Here is a 16631-nt window from a genome sequence, read left to right as displayed (position 1 = left end):
GATTTATTAATAAAAGGATTCATCTGTTATGTGATTAGAAACTTGGAGGGACATGATGTAATTTTTAAAATTACAGGAGTAATTTATATTTTAAGTAAATCTCAGAGAGTGTATTTGTAATTTACCCTTAGTATTTTTCGATGTCTAAGGAAATGATCTTTAATTATTTCACAATTTAAATAATAGTATCAATTTTATTGAGTCGATTTTATTAATACAAGAGATACATGTCACTTATTTTTTGAATTTTAAAAATCAAATGGTATGTTTACTTTTTTATGAGTAATGTTAGAGAACCAAAAACTTCACCGCGCATGTTAGGTCTTAGTTGATTGATTTCTAAATAAGTCAACTAACATGTAACATTCAATGTCATTGAGTGTAAATTTAAGAGTTATGTTTTAGGGATTTTAATCATTTTTTACTTTTTATTTATTAGATTATATCAAGCAATAAAATAGCTTCAAACAACGGTTTACTCGGCTATATTTTGAGATCTAATAGTTCAATACTAAAAAAACTATTTTTTAGATTTATTTAATTTTCTTGTAAAATACTTCTTTCGCAAAAATTATATTCAATTAACAATGTTTCAAAACTGATTCAATATTTTTTATGTATATACATTGGACCCTCTCAAACAAAATTTCTAATTTTGCCCCTGGCTTCATGTTTGTGTATTTTTTTTTTTTTTGTTTTTGTCTCATTGTTGAGTGATTCCTTCTTAAAAGAAATGGATAAATTAAATTTGTAGTCCTTACATTTTGCCTCTTGTGTTATTTTAGTCCCTATAATTTCAATTAGCTCATTTTGGCCCTCTATTTTTGTTTTTGTGTCAATTTAGTCCAATAAATAATGCCGATTAGGGTTTTTGAAGAAAAATAATCAATTAGTTGATTGGGATTACCTTACTAAGTTGAATAAGTTTATAATATTGTCTATAAAAATATATTACATTTTTTTTTTGACTGGCATAAAAAGGGAAGACTTTATTGATGATAGTAACACAATACATATGAACATTACATCAATACAGAGAAGTATGTGCAAAAAGTATCGTTTATGTGTGCATTTTTAATGAAAAAAACACACAATTGTAGTCAATTGGACCAATTTGAAACAAAATCATAAATTTCGAGTCAAAATTGAGTCGATTGAAATTATATTGACCAAAATGACACAAAGATAAAAACATAAGGACTATCGATGTAATTTATCCAAATAAATATCATAATACAAAGCATCATTAAAGTAAACAAATGCAACACTCAAAGGATAAAAATAGGTACCATGGACAAGGAAGGAATCATACAAAAGGGCTTATCAAATATAAATTGTTTATCATAAGCATTGAATTAGACACTGAAATCTGAATCATCTGTAAACTAGCTAGCTAAGCAAGCTTTTCCATCAATGGCTTCCTCATTTGAGAATAACCCATCATACCCATACCCGTCGGAGTTTAACGTGAGGGATTTTGTACCCGACAAGCTCTTTGAAGGCAACTACAAAGAGTGGAAGCAACTGATGCTGGACTTCATTGAGAGTCGAGGCTTGGATGGTTTCATCAATGGCATAGTTGAGGCTCCTCCTCCTCCTCCTCCTCCACTTGAAATGGTCACCGTCCCAGTGCCAAATAGTGGTGGTAGTGGTAGTATTCACACGAAGGAGATCATTGAGAATGAAGAAAAGTACAGGTCTTGGAAAAGATCAGACGGGCTCGTCCGGGGATGGATTCTCACAATGCTCACCAAATGTACGAGCACATAAATAATCTTCTCGTATAATCCTGTTGAACAAGTTTGCACTCTTCCAAACGTCGTCGCTTTGCCACTTGAAAACACAAACGTCAGTTAGCCGGCGGGTGTGTGCCAAAAACCTCTCCGATGCCTAAGTCAACAAATAGACAATAGACACAAAAACTCTATGTATTCCAGAGTAAGAATTGGGATACCTGTACATAGGTCCTGCTATGAGCTTTTATAGATTCTGCCCGGCCAAATCCTAGTAGGATTCCAACTCTTCTTATAAGAGTCCTTCTAGGAATCACACACCCTACTCACTACCAACCAAGTGAGATGGTTTGCACAATCCTAGTAGGACTCTACTCTCTTTAGCAAAGTCCTCCTAGGAATTACATTCCCAAGGATAATGCATATTCTGATAACTCCTTACTCACTACTTGTCTAAGTGAGATAGCCACACTTTGTTCAGCTGCTAATGCCCAACAGAGATAACCTGCTCTAAACTGCACCGTGTTTTACCGAGCTGCACACAGCTCGGCCTTTTAGAAATAAAACACCAAGGAGTCCAAGTTACGTAGTTCAAGGTCCAGCAATCACCACCAATCGGTCTGCATGATCACTTATTGCTTTGAATCCTCTCGCCGGGCTACCTCTAGCTCGGCTTCCTATATGTGGTTGACATAACACTTCGGCTCCTTATACGTGGCCGACATAGCACTTCGGCTCGCCCACAGACTGCAACTAGAGCTCACCGATCGGCCTATTAACCATTGTTCCCACACTGAGCTATCCTGAGCTCGTAACTTGGCCCACAACGCGACCCAATATTCAGAAACAATGCTTCCTAGCTTGGCCCAATTTGGCTATACAAATTACCCTCTCAATTGCCCCTTAATTTCATCTGCGAAGCATGTTTGGGATTATTGACTTTCAACCGAGCTACCGAAGTCCAACTGCATTAAAACAATGATTCCAGCCGAGATAAAACTATGATTCCAGCCGAACTAAAGCTTGTTCGGCATCCTGAAATTGCGTTGGTCGCATGGCCGGTCGCCCCAAAAAAGTCTAACATCACGTCCTTCCCAGGACGCGTCGATTGCCCCATCGTACTATGCCAGTCGTTTCACTTTGCCCAAAAATTTTTGAAAAGGGGCCCGCCATTTTGTCTTCAACATTTAAAACCTTCGAGTTCGCAATCGCACAAGAAGGCATTCTTTCTGTGCAACCAGGGTATATGTCCTACCTTTTGTAATCATCGCCCAATTGATGAAAATTTTCAATCTCTTCGCTCGGTTACTATGTTTATTTTTTAATGTTTTGTATCATTCCGACTGCACGTCTAGCCGAATTAATTAGCTTGGCCATACCTAATCCTGCCAACCTTCTTGAGCCGTGATCCTTATCTCGGCTAAAGAACGAAAAATTTGTTGGTCAAACTCGCCAACCTTCCTGAGCCTAAATCGTTATCTCGGCTAGAGGAAGAGAAATTGTTGGTTATTCCTGCCAACCCTCTTCAGCCTAGATCATGATCTCGGCTAAAGAGAACAAAATGTTTGTTATTCCGGCCAACCCTCTTCAGCCTAGATCTTGATCTCGGCTGAAGAGAACAAAATGTTGGTTATTCCTGCCAACCCTCTTTAGCGTAGATCCTGATCTCGGCTAAAGAGAACAAAATGTTGGTTATTCCTGCCAACCTTCTTAATTGCCCCCCAGTCGAGCAAAGACTTTTCCGCGGCCGGTCTACTTGTCAACCGTGTTAACTCTTGCCAAAGGCTTTTTGTCTGGTATCACTGTTGTGCGGGACTCTTCCTTGGTGCGCACCCCATCTTCCTCTACCTGAATGTGTTGATGCACTCTCTCCATCAGGGCTTCCATAGTAAGGGGTGGCGTCAGTGTCATTGAATCCCTCAACTTATTGCCAGCCGGCAAACCTTGTTTGTACCGTGCAATAACTAGGTTTATGGGGGCAATCTCCAATCTAATTAAAAGTCCCCAATACCGGTTATTGTAAGACCCCAATGTTTCCTTCTTGCCCATATCTATCGAGAGAAGCTGGTCAATCTTTACAGGCGTCTTGGTGTTTGTTCTGAATCTGGTCATAAATGCCTTCGCTAGTTGCGCCCATGAAGCTATGCTACCTTTTGGCAACCTTTCAAACCATGTTAGACCCAGGTCACCCAGGTTGGAAGGAAATAGGATACATATTAGAGCCTCGTTTCACCGATACACCGCCATAACTTGGCAGAAGTGGCTCAAGTGCATGTAGGGGTCCGACTTTCCCTCATAAATAGTGAATTTAGGGTGGTAGAAGCCGGAGGGTAATGGTGCGTTCTTTATCGCTGGAATGAACGGCGAACTTTACAACCTTGCTAACGCTTTATCTGACGGTTCATAGGCAAGACACGGCTCTGGCATTCCAACCTCGACACTCTCATGTGTTCTAGGAGCCAACCGTTATAATGCGGAGACTTTGCGGGGGTCGCGAGCCTGAGTGTCTGCTCTCATTCGAGCCATTTCTTCAAGCACTGTTCGCGGGTCCGCCGTCCTAGGCAACTCCGTGTGCCTACATGTTGTTTGGTGCGTGTGTGAGGGTTGATAGCTGCTTCCCTCTGTTTATGACCTTTCAGTCCTCGTTCTCTCAAACCTGGAGTAACGAGTCCTAGAAGTCCTTGATTAAGTGTCAACTATTCTAAGGCTCCTACTTTCTGATTGTGATGGCGTGACTTGTCTATCATGATCTTTTGAGTGGCGAAGGTATGCCCTGCTCTTGCCCACCTCTTCTTCTGCCGCCCTTTTTCCCTTTATCTGGCACTTCATAGTCTCCATGTCTGTCGCCATCCTCCATATCATTTCGTCTTGCTCCCTTACTCGATCTTCTAGAACTTGAGGATCCAACCTTCACTTCTGCCTTTCAGGGCTTTGAGAGTGACAAGGACTGGAGCCCCATCTTTCACGGGTATCCCTCCGTGGGTTCCGTCGCTAGGAATCTAACTCTGCCATGGGCGGGATAAAAGGTAAGCCTTTGCACCTTCCGCCCCCCTCCAGGGTTTGCCCATCAATGGCAGAGTGTGGCAAGTCTTCATTGTGCGCTATTGAAATCAGTTGAAAGAAAACTTAATTAAGAGGCTCGTTCTTTGTGATTGCATTTTCCACAGACCGCGCCAATTGTACGAGCGCAGAATAATTTTCTCGTATAATCCTGTTCATCAAGTTTGAGCACCTCCAGACGTCGTCGCTTTGCTCCCTAAAAATACAAACGTGAGCTAGCCGGCAGGTGTGTGCCGGATACCTCTCCGATGCCTGAGTCAGCAAAATGGACAAATAGACAAAAGCTCTGTGTATTCGAGAGTCAAAGTTGTGATACCTGTACAGAGGTCCTGCTATGAGCTTTTATAGATTCCGCTTGGCACACTCCTAGTAGGATTCCAACTCTTCCTCATAAGAATCCTCCTAGGAATCACTCACCCTACTCACTACTAACCAAGTGAGATGGTTTACACAATCCTAGTGGGACTTTACTCTCCTTAGCAGAGTCCTCCTAGGAATTAGCTAGGTAATGCTCATCTTTCTACACCCTTCCCACTGCTTACTCAAGGGAGATGGTTATACCGCAGTAAAACCTCAGTACAACCGAGCTAACCCATGAGCTTCGACATACGTAGCTCAGTGCTTCTATGTGCAACGCTTAGCTCGGTCTCCATCCACCTATACCTCGGTTGGTTACCACCGAGACCGAGCTAATCTTCAACTGCCTCTGACCGGGATAACAGAAGTGGGGTCCAAGTCACAGAACCCAATCACATCGGCCCACAGCCCGGCTAATTCTTATACTTGGACCTTGCTCGACCCATAGCTCGGTCCATCACTATTCCTGGACCCTGTTTGGCTCCGGCTCATAAAATCTCCCTCTCATCAAAGATATCCTGAAGTAAGTTCTGCCTTTTAAAACTGCTAAGAAAGTGTGGACAGACTTCAAACAAATGTTCAAACTAGATGAAATATCTCGTCTGTTAAATAATCACTTTTTAAAGGTTTTGTTATTGCAAAGTCTCTATTCTCTATTTAAATTAGGATAAATTATGTCATTAGTCCTGTAGTTTAAGTTGTTGGAAAATAATGGATTTTTGGTGACTTTAATGCAATATTAAAGTGGGTGCCAATCCTCTATTGAGGTGGATTAAAGTGGATTTAGATTCGTTGTACTGAAATCTTTACATCACCAAAAAAAAATGACCAAAAACTATTAATAGTTGAATGAAAAACTGACTTATTAAGTTAGCCTTATGAAAGAGGTGTTCGAACATATGTGTAACCTTATATCCCACATTCATTGTAGAGGAGAGTATTGATGGGTATTTAAATCCCATTTTTTTGCTTAAGGGTGTGAGCCCTTTGAGGCATCCAAATATTTCGAAAGAAGGGAGTTATGGATGCTTCAAGGATGGACTTGGGCTAAGACTATGGACCAAGTTAGTTATGCAAAAATTGCCACACACGCACGCTGCTTAACCGGGCCGGGTCCGTGTCCATGGGTCATGGCTCTTGGGTCTTGGGCTTGAGGCTTGCTGGACTGGATTAAGTGTGGGGGTTGGGCCGAGTTCTTGGCCCACCCATCTTAATTTTTTTGGGTTAGATTAGAAAGTGTGGCTGCAGGAATATACCACTACAAGAAATTGCATTTTTCGCAACGCAACAAAATATGTTGCTAAAAGGGAAAATTCGTCGGCAAAGAGTTTTGCCGGCACACAAGGCTACGTTGGTAACCCGTAAGGAAAAGTGAGTCGGCAAAAGTTTTTGCCGACGAAATTATCGTTGCGTTGGTAAAAGTAATGCCTTTAGTGACGAACATAGTCGTCGATAAAAGTCTTCATCCATCGTCGGCTATTTACCTTGCGTCGGTAAAAGTCATTCAAATATGATGATTGTGTGGCACTTTTCGCGACACAAATTTACATGGGCAAAAAATATACTTTTAGCAACAAAATATACATCGGCAAAAGTAAACTTTTGGCAACACATTTACGTCGGTAAATGTTTTCATTTGCCTACGATTTGTTTGTCGATAAAGCTTCACTTTTGGCAACGACAAATAAACATTGGCAAAAAATGCACTTTTAACAACACAATATGAGTGGGCAAAAGTAAACTTTTGGCAACACATTACGTCGGTAAATATTGCCAATTGCCGACAATTTGTTTGTTGATAAAGGTTTACTTTTGGCAATGACAAATTGGCATTGGCAAAAAATACACTTCTAGAAACACAATATGAGTGGGCAAAAATAAACTTTTGGCGACTAATTTACCAACAAAAATAATTAAAAATAATTTATATGTTTTTATAAGATTTCCAAATTTACAAGAGGCATCCCTCAGGCACTTACTATTATAAACTAATAACATTGATATGAAATCACCTAAAGTTGATGTGCAAGCAAAAAAACACTACTGATACTGCTTTTAGAAGCAGTGTATAAAACCTAAAAGGGTAAACTCACTAAAATACCCAAATACATCCAAATTGCGAACCCACATTAGAAACAAAAGATAACAAAATGAAAGCATGAACCGAACAAAGACAGGCAAAACGGCACGAAAATCACCCACAAACTTATCCAGCAGACCAACATCTAATACCAGCCGCCTCACAGCAACATTGCAGCAGCAGCAGCAGCAGCCCAGCAAGCATCAGCCAGAAAATGATGACAACAATGAAGTTATTTTCCCTATAAAAAAATAAAAATAAAAATAAAAAGCACAGCCAGAAAAGGTCCATTACCCAGTGTTCTCATTTCCAGAAGAACACATCGAGAATGAAATCTCAACTAACCTTCATTGTTGCTTGCAAAGCTGCATGTATTGCATCTCTTTCAGCTTGCCTAACAGTAACTGAAGTTCTTGTAGATTTTCTAACTATTCTCTCCACTTCTACGTCATCGGGTGCATCATGATGTTCAGGGAGAGTAGACTGCTCAGCAGTTTCATCATCCTGGGGAGCCTTTCCAAGATTTGAAAGAACCTTCTTTTTTGTCGTCTTCTTTGGCAATTGCTTTCCAGGAAATATTAGTATCTTCTTTGTCCGCATTCTGTAACAGAAGTCAACATCTTAAAAGTTACCATACTAATTTAAAAACTCTAAACTTCCATGATCTTGGGGAAGTCAAACCTGTCATCTGCTTCATTTTCTACTTCTACATCTGGTTCAGGTTCCTGATTCCAGTATAACATGTAATTGGACAATAAGTTCGTTCAAGTGGTCATGGATATTGAAGTTATTACTGCAGTAGTATGAAAGAGGTAGTGACATATTTTAAGTCTAAGAAATGCAGATAATAACAAGACCATAAATACATACATCATCATCAAAGTCACCATCAAAAACATCCACAACCTCTCATTCTTCGTAATTTTCATCATTTTCTTCCTGAGAAAGTAACATAGGAATGAATTGAATCCAGAAACACACAAGAGAACAACATACCATATAAATGCAACTGCTAGTCCTTCGGACTAAGTGGTAACTTAGGTGCTACAATAGAGTAGATGACAAGGTTCAAATCCCATTATCCATAAAAAATAATACTAATGAAATAAAAAGTAAATATTTAATTTAGAATGGTACATACTTATCATAATTTCATCAATTTTGATAATTGAAATAAATAAAAAAACGATCATACTCAATGCACAAGGCTCCTACTTAGGGTCTGGGAGAGGTAGTTAGTAAGCAGCATTCCCCACTTTTTTTTTTTTTTTTTTTTTTTTTTTTTGTGGAGAGATTGATGTGCATGTGGTCAATAAATAAGAAAAACTTGTATGTCAATAACTTGCAATGGCAAGGAGTTTATTTGTTTTGAGCACAAAACAAACAATAGACCATAGTGAGTGACAATGAAAAAATAACTAGATCAAATTAACAAATAGGAACTATGTGACTCCAAAATGTCCCAAATTATGACTTACTGAACAATTTCTATGTTTTTTGACATAAAAAAGACCTGAAGTTGATTTTTCCTCTCCCAGGAAGACTTTAAAATGGAAAAGATTAATTTTTAAACCAAAAAGGGCATGACCAAACTGTAACATCAAAGACCACTTCTACCCAATTTTAGATAGAGTACTCTAATAGGGGACTTATCATGCTCTTCATTACTCTGTCTCTATTTCACTTTCTGGGAACATTATTGGTGTTTCACATTAAGGTGAAAAAATGAATGGATGCACAAATATTGATCAAGAAACTACATGTGGACAAGAGAAACATCAATGTTAAAAGTCTGAGCAGTGAATACCTCTTTGAGAGCCTCCTGATTCCAGAACGTTTTATCCTCTTTATTCTCGTCATCAAGCAATTTGTTCATTCTAACAATGGCATCAATATAGTGTCAAAACCTTTCAATATCTCAAATAGAATTTCCATTATCCTTCTAGATAGAAAATCATAACAGAGTACTACTCTCCCCTCATACAGTTGATGCATATTAGACACAATCCTATAACAGCAGATCCAGATTCAGGCATACTCTCTCCTCATACAGTGATCAATAGACAAAATGTGAGATGTTGAAGCTGACATTTTGCTCTTAGCAGTAGGAAACAACTAGGAATAGAATCAAAAGCCCCACTCCTTAATCAGTTCAGGTCCATAGTGCCTAGACAGATTGGTAGCCCAAGCAAATCCGCCCAACAGACATGACAACAGAAATCCCTTGCACCAAAACACCTCAACAGACCAGCAGAGAATAGATCTACTCCCTTGTTTCCATCAGCAGACCAGCAGCAATCCACAGTACTACTCTCCCCTCATACAGTTGATGCATATTAGACACAATCCTATAGCAGTAGATCTAGATTCAAGCATACTCTCTCCTCATACAGTGATCAGTAGACAAAATATTAGATGTTGAAGCTGACATTCTGCTCTTAGCAGCAGGAAACAACAAGGAATAGAATCAAAAGCCCCACTCCTCAAGCAGTTGAGGTCCATAGTGCCTAGACAGATTGGTAGCCCAAGCAAATCAGCCCAACAAACATGACAGCAGAAATCACTTAGCAGCAGAACCATCAGCAGAGACACACTAAGTAGCCCCAGCATACCAGCAGTTAGCAACAGACCCCTGCAATACTTAGAAGCCCCAGCAACACTTTCCTTAATTCAGAATGCATATATAGAACAAAACTCCCCTTACTACTTGAGCAACACCACAGCAGGACACTACAGCAAACAGCCTATCTATTTGCAACCTCCACTCTGCCAAGCTGGAGTAAGACAACAATGAATATACCCACAGCAGAACAACCGTAACAAACAAACTAGAACAACCCCAGCAGCCAAAAACTCACTACTCAGCAGCAGTCACACAGGCCCATGACCACTGATGCAAAATCTAATTTGATTCATGTTAAAGATAAAATCATTAACTGAAAACTGGGCTAGATTATGTGATGACTTCGCCCATATAGCAACTCTAATCTTGATCAACTCAATGACTTCAACAAGGCTAGGATTTGAGTGCTTGAATTTACACTCGTTTCTGAGCTTCCAAATAGACCACAACACTGCTAGAGGAATACTTTTCCATAACGCTCTCTCTGATTTCCTAACTTTGGCTCTATCCCACCAGATAAGCACCTTTTCCACTGCATCCGGCAATGCCCCAACAAATCCCCACCACTTTAGCATAGCAGCCCAGATATGCCAGGAGAAATGACACAGCAGAAGGACATGGCGAGTAGATTCAGGCTCAGATTTGCAAAAGGTACATTTAATATCTAAGTTGCTACTCAAGACCCCAATCTTCTGCAGAAACTCAGCAGATTTTACTTTGTCCTTCCAATCTAACCATCCAAAGAATTGAACTTTGTGTGGGATATACTTTACCCACACCAACCTGCAACCTCTAGCTGAGGAACCAAAGCTATCAGAGCAGAATTTATACACAGAGGATGTGGAATACACACCTGAGGATGCCGCTGCCCAACAAGGTACATCAGCACAGCCAGGTCTGAGGGAAGGGGCTGCTGCTAGAAGAATTCTCAATCTTGATGCACCCAACTCCTCTCACTCATACAAAGCCCTTCTAAACGGTATCACCGATCCTACTGAATTTCCTTTTAAATCAAAGTAATGCTTGACAGAACCTTCCTTAGATTGAGCAAAACTGAACAAACCAGCGAATTCTCTCTTGAGGCATAGCTTCCCACACCACTTATCATGCCAGAATTTGGTTCTAGATCCATCCCCAACTTGAATCTGAAAGTTCTGCTCGAAAAACTCACCACATCAACTTGAAGTACACTTCCACCTCCCTAGCCTCGTTCCCTATCTGAAACAAGAAATCCAAGACCTAGAGATATGGTCTCTTGAAGAGAATCATCTCTTGAGTTGTTGAAGCTTCTCGTAGACCCATCAAAATTCATAGGAACACAAAAAGACTCTAATATTCATTTTTGAAATTTAGTACATCTGAATATTATGATAAAAACACTAATGTTCATTTTTGTGTGATAAATAAGGTCTGGATTCTTTTGACGTAAATAACAGGACACATATTCATAGACAAAATAAAAAAAAAAAAAACAACGCAAAAGCAAACATTCAACAAGAATAATGCAACATAATGAAAACGAGCCTCAAAATAAACACTAATTTGTTGTTTCCCCTTCCAATTTTTTTTTTTTTTAATAGTAAAATCGTTTGTTATTTGTTTGTTTTGATTTATAAATATATATATATATATATAGATCCTCTTTGCTGAATCAATATTCTCTTACATTGTATTACAATTGATTATATCTTTATATATACATAGATATATAAAGCTTTACACACGACTAAAAAATAAATAAAATCACACTCGCTATCCTAAAAATCCCAATTTACCTTTCAATTTTTCTCTCACTAATTCAAACAATTCTCACTCAATACACTTCATATTATGCAGAAAAGTACACATACTGATAAATAAATATACATATATATATATATATATACACTCAATTTTTGATGAAAAAGAAACTGGATTTCTTGAGGGGTGAAGTGTTGGTTGACTAAAATAGAAACCAAATATACCCTAGAATTTAGAAATTCAAGAAAAGATCACGAATTACAACATAAAACTGCTCATATAATTTTTCTATGGAAAGGGGCAAAAATAATTCTAATAAATTGAGTAATGTTAGTGATTCAAAAACAATATTAAAAATTTATGTCAATATCGTATAAATGTTTTAGTAATATATATATATATATATATATTTATAGAATTTCTAATATTTTTGTAGTAAATTAGACAGTGAAAAGTGGTCAATGTGACAAAAGTGGTCATTGTTGATGCCTTCATCTCAAGAACCACAATGTATTGCCACAACAATAGCCATCATTACCACCACCATTTAGGCATTACCTTAACCCAACACCACAAATGAATTTCAGTACTACAATATCACTTCTTCAAAGTAAACCACCTCACCCTACCTTTGGCAACTCATAATCATTTACAAACACTAAGATAACCACAACAGTCAACGAGATATGAAACCTTCAACCCCCTCTCACAATTACTGCCACTACAATTCTACCTGGCATAAAGATACCATTTTGGAACCAAGTTCTATACTTTTACGGGAATTGTAACTACGTTTTATACCATATGATAGGTTCCAATGAAATCCAAAAATTATATGAGATAATGAGCATCAAGAACAAAGAGTTTAACTCCATTTGCATGCTAAAGACAACCAAGAGCAACTACCATTCCCAAAGTACAGATGTCACATTGAATTCCATGACAGCAAGTAAGAGAGAACACACGTAATCAAACAGCATAACTTCAACCTAATGGGAAAGCTCAAAAATCCACAATTAGAGTGCTGTGTAACATTTTTCAGATATGTTTAATTTTTCTCAACCAACACAGATCACAAAACAGAACAAAATTCAGTGTCGCCATTTAGAATTGAATTCAAATTCATTCAAGTTCACAGCAACAAGAAAAAAAATTAACGACAATAAATTTGCAACGAAACGAAAATGTAATACAAGAATATAGCTTTCACCTTAATTCAACCAAAATAATTGCATTATCATGACAGGACGAAGAATGAAAAAAATTTCAAATTTTGGTTTTTTGTTTCTGTTACTATTTTCATCGAAAACAAACAACGGCGTGAATGAATTAAATCAATCACGAGTTTTCACAATGAAAATATAGTTCCAAAATACTTTTGTTTAAATTGCTAACAATTTAATGCATTTTTACAAACATCATCAAAATTCAAAGAACATAATTAGATCTATAAATCTAATGCCAAAACAATATGACATTTTTTACACCCTACAAGCAAAAGTATGGCTCCAAAATATTACACTAATCAATGTAAAAAGCCCAATGCCTGAGAATATTCATCGATTATTTCATTACTTGTCAACTGAAATATATAAAAAAACAAAATAAAATAAAATTTTAGCAGACCTCATTTCAAATGTAAAAATACCAAATCTGTAAGAGCCAGGAAAGATTGGAATCAGAATTCTGAGAGAACCCTACACAGAGAAAAGAGGGGAAAAATCAGAGAGAAGAGGATTTTACAAGAGAGACGATTTCAGAGAGAGAAAATAGGGTTTCAGGAGAGGGAGTGTTTCAAAAATAATCAATTGAGAGAGGAATACCTTCAGATTTTTTGATTGTTCTTCAAATTCTTTTCTCTTTCTTTGTTGGATTAGGGTTTTAGGTAGAGTGAAATTACCCACAGCCACTCCAATCACACCGCCAACTATACCGAATGCGAGAGCGAGAGCGAGAGCGAGAGCGAGAGCGAGAGCGAGAGAGAGCCGAAACAAGGGTTTTAGGAACAAGGAAGAGAAGAGAGATGAGATGAGTGCCTTACCGTCAAATTAGTCTTGCCGCCGAAAAGATGAGTGTACCATTTGCCTCTCATAGCAAGATCCTCTCTCTGTTTTGTGTAGGTCGACACAGTGTATGGCTTTGAAGAACCTCCAAAGGGTTTCGGGACTACCGTGTTTGCCTCTCAATCTCCACCGATTCAATTGATAGTAGAACTTTGAAGAACAAGAGTTTGAAAACCCTTTCCCCTTCCAACCAATTCACTGTCTTTCTTCTCCCTCTGTTTCTTCTATGTTACTTATTATTAGAATCCACTATCAGTGTCTTGTAGGTAGTCGATGTAGTTTCGTAAAAAATCAATTTTATTGTGGTGTATGTGGTGTATGACCTAAAAGATAAAATCATATAAAAATAATAAGTACATTTTTTATTTTTTCACCTAATTTTTTTTTTATAGTTTTTTAGGGAAAAAAAATTAAACTAGTATATGAAAATAAAACTAAACATAAAACCACAATAAAAAGAATTTGAAAATAAAACTAAATATGTTGAAATTGGTAATCTAACCACATTCTTTAAAAAACTTTAAATTAACTCAAATTAGCCATCTCAACTTAAAGATTATGTTTGGCCTTAATGGGTTCATTTTGTGATCTGATTCAATGATCACTTTGATTTTACAATTCAATAACTAGAATATTTAAAACTCTTTCAAAAGTTAAAATAAAAACACAAATTAATAAATCACCTGTTTCACTAGTAAAACTTTTACCGACGAATAGTATTATCGTCGCTAAATGTTTAACTCTTTACCCACGCCAACTTGTCGTCACCAAAAGTAAGCACACTAATAGCAACGTTCATTGTATTGGTAAAAAATAAGCCTCGTAGCTAAAACTTTTGAAATTTTGGCGCTAACAAATTATTTTGGCGCTTAAAGAATGTTATGCTTTTTTAGGGACGATAGTAAATTGCGTCGGTAAAGGTTTACTTTTACCGACGAAATTCTTCACTGTGTCGCCAAAAATATACTTTTGGCTATGAAAAATGGACGTCGTCGCCAAAAGTTGTTGCCAAAAGTGCAATTTCTTGTAGTGTACACACAATACACATGCGTGTAAAACCTGGTAACTCCTCTATATTCATGATGGCGTAAATCCATCAAAGTTTAATCCTGCATTTGTTATAGGGGAGCCTCTTCCTCTCTCCCTCCATGTATATAAAAGGAGGCCATTCTTCTTCAGTTTCAATACCAGAAATTTTGCTCTCTCTTTGTGTTCAAAAGTTCTCTAGTTTTTATTCTTCCTAGTGAGAGAGTGCTGCTTTAGTTCTATTTGCTGAAGCTACGCAGTAGGTGCTTTGCTGTAGTTGGTTCAACCGTCGTATCCTGGGAGACAGGCGTCAAACAAACCTCCAGCACCCAATCGGTGAGGCGACGAATCTATTTTAAGGAGACTGTCTAGTATAAGCATCGATTTGCTTTCTTTTGCTATTTTATTTTATCGTGTATTTATGTTCAATCTACTTGTAATTTTTAGCATGTTTCGTGTTTTGAAATTTATATTATTAATTATGAATCTATTTGTATTATTTAATCACACCATGTTTACAACAATCTTAAAACATATTATATGTTTCTTGTAGGATTAGATAAATAGATTCATTCGCAATCTGTGATAGATTCCTGGATTACACTAGTTTTTTTTTTTTTTTTTGTGTTTTTTTTTACAAATTTGGAGTCATGAGTTCTGTGCTAATATAGTTTTTATGAGAGCATAATATGTACACTATTTACATTCATGTACATTGTTTCCAAGGCATGCCTACATTTTTATTTATAGATACTAGTTCACATAGGCCTATCTAAGGCACGTGTTATTATTACAGTATGTCTAAACTTTGTATTTTGAATTTTTTTTTAAAATTTCAAATATTGTTTTATAAAATTGAATAGAATAAATCATTACATATATGATAGAATTATATGGTATGATATGTATCATTTTTTTTGATTTGTTATACACCCAATGATGTCAACTTCAATTCTATTACCATATCATTTTGGGTGAATTTATGAATCTTTAACATTTCTTTCGAATTTATAAAAAAAAAAAAAACAAAATTATGGTGTGTAGTTTTTTTCAACAGATAATCTAAAAAAAACTACTAAGATAAGTCACTGAACTAATAAAGAAGCAGAAGAAAATATATACATGTACAAATGACTAATTTGAAAATCCTAAGTGATTCGTGATTAGATCAAGATTTAATTATTCCAATTCCCAATCATTCAAAACACACAATCTAAATCATCAAGCACTTATGAAAGTGATTTAGATTGTTGTTTTCGAAAAACAATAAATCGACACGGAAAAATCATAATTGAAGCACCTTCAATTATGGTAAAAAAAACCACGGGCGAAACACCACTAATCAATCCACTACTGAAGAAAGAAAGAAAGATTACAAAGATAACAAACAAATTAACCAAACGCTTCCAATTTGTCTTCAAATCTTCTGTATATCTTTCACCGCAACATTTGTCTCGAAATTGATTACCCTGAGTTTGAATCCCCAATTTCACTTGTCGAATCAACGACTACGCACAGTATCAAACTCCTTTGAAACTCCACGCTTGAATCTCCAGATTCCACCAAAGAAGAACATTCTTGAATATAACCAATCAACCTCCTTGATATGTGCTTATTAATACATGAGTTTAATACTCACTCAAATCATCAAGGAAAACTCACAAAAAACTATAGAAGAAAAACTCAGAAGAAACCCTAAGACCCTTAAAGAAGATTTAGGAAAAGTAACCTTAGAGTTGGACCAACAAGCAAATTTATAGAAGCAGAGATTGCGCGGTCCACTTGAGCATGGGAATGGACGCTCGAGCGGGGACTCTATATCGTGTGTTCCAAACTAGGGTTCACATTCGAGCGGAAGATCTCACGCTCGAGCGTAAAAACACATCACTCAATATTTTTGCAGACACGCAAAATACTGTAAGAGTGTAAACTCTACTCGAGTGGCCCTT

The 16631-nt window shown here is 37.2% G+C and overlaps 1 protein-coding gene across 4 annotated transcripts; it reads right to left on the bottom strand.

The window, feature by feature from the left end:
- Positions 1-7046: 7046 nt before the first annotated feature.
- Positions 7047-9887, bottom strand: LOC145791847 (SWR1 complex subunit 2-like). 4 transcript variants are annotated; one of them, XM_082872300.1, is made up of 5 exons: positions 9038-9887; positions 8101-8169; positions 7912-8023; positions 7576-7831; positions 7047-7471 (listed from the first exon to the last, which is right to left on the bottom strand). In XM_082872300.1, the coding sequence occupies exons 3-5, from the start codon at positions 7971-7973 to the stop codon at positions 7463-7465; spliced, it is 327 nt and encodes a 108-aa protein (XP_082728426.1). In that variant the 5' UTR covers positions 7974-8023; positions 8101-8169; positions 9038-9887; the 3' UTR covers positions 7047-7462. The 4 variants fall into 4 exon arrangements, with proteins under 4 accessions (XP_082728426.1, XP_082728422.1, XP_082728431.1 ...); XM_082872296.1 differs by lacking the exon at positions 7912-8023; XM_082872305.1 differs by lacking the exon at positions 8101-8169 and having other exon boundaries at positions 9038-9839.
- Between the last annotated feature and the right edge of the window lie 6744 nt (positions 9888-16631).

The sequence above is a fragment of the Camellia sinensis genome, chromosome 1 (assembly GCF_055761805.1).
Source record: "Camellia sinensis isolate YWXY chromosome 1, ASM5576180v1, whole genome shotgun sequence".
Lineage (NCBI taxonomy): Eukaryota > Viridiplantae > Streptophyta > Magnoliopsida > Ericales > Theaceae > Camellia > Camellia sinensis.
The sequence above is the reverse complement of the archived record's forward strand: the minus strand, read 5'-3'. Positions and strand labels throughout refer to the sequence as shown.